This window comes from Lithobates pipiens, unplaced genomic scaffold, assembly GCF_037356315.1.
Source record: "Lithobates pipiens isolate NorthernLeopardFrog02 unplaced genomic scaffold, aLitPip1_a1.2 Scaffold_22, whole genome shotgun sequence".
Classification (NCBI taxonomy): Eukaryota; Metazoa; Chordata; class Amphibia; order Anura; family Ranidae; genus Lithobates; species Lithobates pipiens.
Genome location: NW_027507784.1, coordinates 4287524 through 4290204, shown reverse-complemented (window position 1 = coordinate 4290204; position 2681 = coordinate 4287524). Strand labels below are relative to the sequence as shown.

Below are 2681 nucleotides of genomic sequence, written 5' to 3'. Positions count from 1 at the left end.
TTTTCTCCTGTTCGGGAGTTCTGCCCATCTCTAACCAGGACAAACTGGAAATGTAAAAGACCCAAGTAAGGAACACAGACAGCTATTAAAATATGAGAGGAGATATAACCCTTCCACACTCCATACAAAACAAAATGCTATGACTTAGGAAACATTTTACATTGATCTCTATCACACTAAACCTTTATAGTATATATTTAGAGTCTCAAGCTAAGCGTTCTCCACATGTTAAGTCTCTGTGTTCCTCCAGCTTCTGGTCCAGAATCTTCTCAGAATGATCCTTCTCAGCTTGTTGCTGGCCTGGAAGATGACGGCGGCCTCCACCGATGGAGAAAATAATTGTAAATTACTCAAAACTATTGACAGTAAGGAACTTGATAGAAAATAAACCACCTGATACCCGCAGAAGAATGTGAAGATGAGAAGTAAGAAGAATATTGTCCTCAGTGCAGTGACATGAGCCTGAAGATTTGGACGTGTTGATCCAGAGTCGTTATTCTTCACCCTCCAGACGTGTCTGAGCAGAAAGGAGGAAGTGAGGACCAGGCACAGAAGACTAAGGCAGAATGGAAGAATGACGCCTACGGTGGTTGCAGACACATGATAGGAAAATACTTTATATAAACTGATAACAGAGACATTTGTACTGTTCACAGAAGACTGGATAAGACTTACTGCATTGACAGCCCAAAAGCCCAGGACACTCACAATGGACATCCCAAGTGCTGTCAGGAATAGAAGGTGAGTCAGGAAATTGGACACAATTCTCTTTATCCAGATGAAGAACCCATAGCTGAGATTGGTGATGGTGGTACAGTAATGAGCCGAGAGCCAGAAGGTCAACCAGAAGTTGTAATAGGTTAGGAAGCTAATTGATGTGTTCATAAATACAAATAATTGTTTAATATTATATATTTCCAGAGACAAGGCATAGAGCATTCCCTTTATACTCATCACACACTGGAGGAGAAGATTCACAATCCCCTTAGCCAGAAAGATCACATCGGTGGGACTCAACTTCCCTTTCTTTCTGATGATGTCCAGGTTACCCATCACAATACAAGTGTAAGAAGGGATTGCCAAGCCGAGTCCCAAGACTGAACAGACTAATATGGATAAGGAGTACGGAGACATCATGTTGAAGTTTGGTGTGATCTCCGGACAGAGATGACGGGACACGTCCAGTGATAGCAGACAGAATGATAGAATTAGAGTTGGAATTATGGAAATAGCCTTCAGAGATCCGTCTCATGATTGACTTTGCATAAATTTTTATTTCAGTACCAATATCCAAAACACAAACTACGTAAGCAATAAATGAAAATTTTCCATTATACCAATGCATTTAACCACTTCAGGACTGAGGGCTGTTTGTCTGTTATTGACTATTATGTACACTCAGCACTATGATTATTATATACACTCAGCACTATGACTATTATATACACTCAGCACTATGATTATTATATACACTCAGCACTATGACTATTATATACACTCAGCACTATGACTATTATATACACTCAGTACTATGATTATTATATACACTCAGTACTATGACTATTATATACACTCAGCACTATGACTATTATATACACTCAGTAGTAGGGATAAGCTGACCTCCCCCGGTTCGGTTCACACCAGAACCTGCGAACGGACTGAGAATTTGAACGAACTTTAGAACCCCATTAAAGTCTTGAACGTTTGAACTCAAAAGTGCTAATTTTAAAGGCTAAAGTTATTAACCTAAAAATGGTTTGGGGACTCGGCTCCTGGCCCAGGGGACATGGATCAATGCAAAAAAAAGTTTTAAAAACGTCTGTTTTTTCGGGAGCAGTGATTTTAATGATGCTTAAAGTGAAAAAAAAAATTTAATATTCCTTTTAATACCGTGCCTGGGGGGTGTCTATAGTATGCCTGTGAAGTGGCACGTGTTTCCCGTGTTTAGAACAGTCCCTGCACAAAATGAGATTTATAAAGGAAAAAAAGTCATTTAAAACTGCTTGCGGTTTTAATGCCATGTCTGGTCCTGGCAATATGGATGAAAATCATTGAGAAAAATGGCATGGGTACCCCCTCCGCCCATTACCAGCCCCTTTGGGTCTTGTACGGATATTAAGGGGAACCCCGTGCCCGAATTAAAAAAAGGAAAGGCGTGGGGCCCCCAGGCCCTATATACTCAGAACAGCAGTATAGAGGCAGTGAAAACAAGACAGGGACTGTGTATGTTTGTTGTGTTAAGTAGAATCTGTTTGTAATTTTGATCTGAGCTTTTTGGAAAACATAGGGAAGGGTTACCACCCCTGTAACATTTTTTTTTTTTCCGACTGTGCACCTCTTCAGAAGATTTCACCTAACTTTCTGTCCCAATGACAAATGTTGTTTGAAAATTTGGGGTTTTTAGTAAAACAAGGATTGAGATAAAGCATCAGTGGAGAGAGGAGACACGTTTTTCCCATATCAACTCTTACAGGAGAGAATTTACCTTCCTGTGGTAGATTTTATCTCACTTCCTGTTGTCTCCTTCCGTTTGCAAGTAGGAGACATTTGTAAGTTGGATGTTTGAAAGTAGGGGCCTGCCCTATATGCTCTGCAGAAATGGCGGAACAAGGTGTTGGTTTTGCCACAACATTGTAAGCTCTCAAAGTGACTCTTGATGGGCGCTGAAGCGCCCTGCTGTG

The 2681-nt window shown here is 40.6% G+C and overlaps 1 protein-coding gene across 1 annotated transcript; it reads right to left on the bottom strand.

Moving 5' to 3' along the window:
- Positions 1-228: 228 nt before the first annotated feature.
- Positions 229-1137, bottom strand: LOC143925252 (taste receptor type 2 member 40-like). The gene has a single exon (XM_077449844.1). The coding sequence runs from the start codon at positions 1135-1137 to the stop codon at positions 229-231; it is 909 nt and encodes a 302-aa protein (XP_077305970.1).
- Between the last annotated feature and the right edge of the window lie 1544 nt (positions 1138-2681).

Bases quoted from the DNA above. Each gene is read 5' to 3' on its own strand.
- LOC143925252 (XM_077449844.1), bottom strand. From the start codon at position 1,137: ATGATGTCTCCGTACTCCTTATCCATATTAGTCTGTTCAGTCTTGGGA.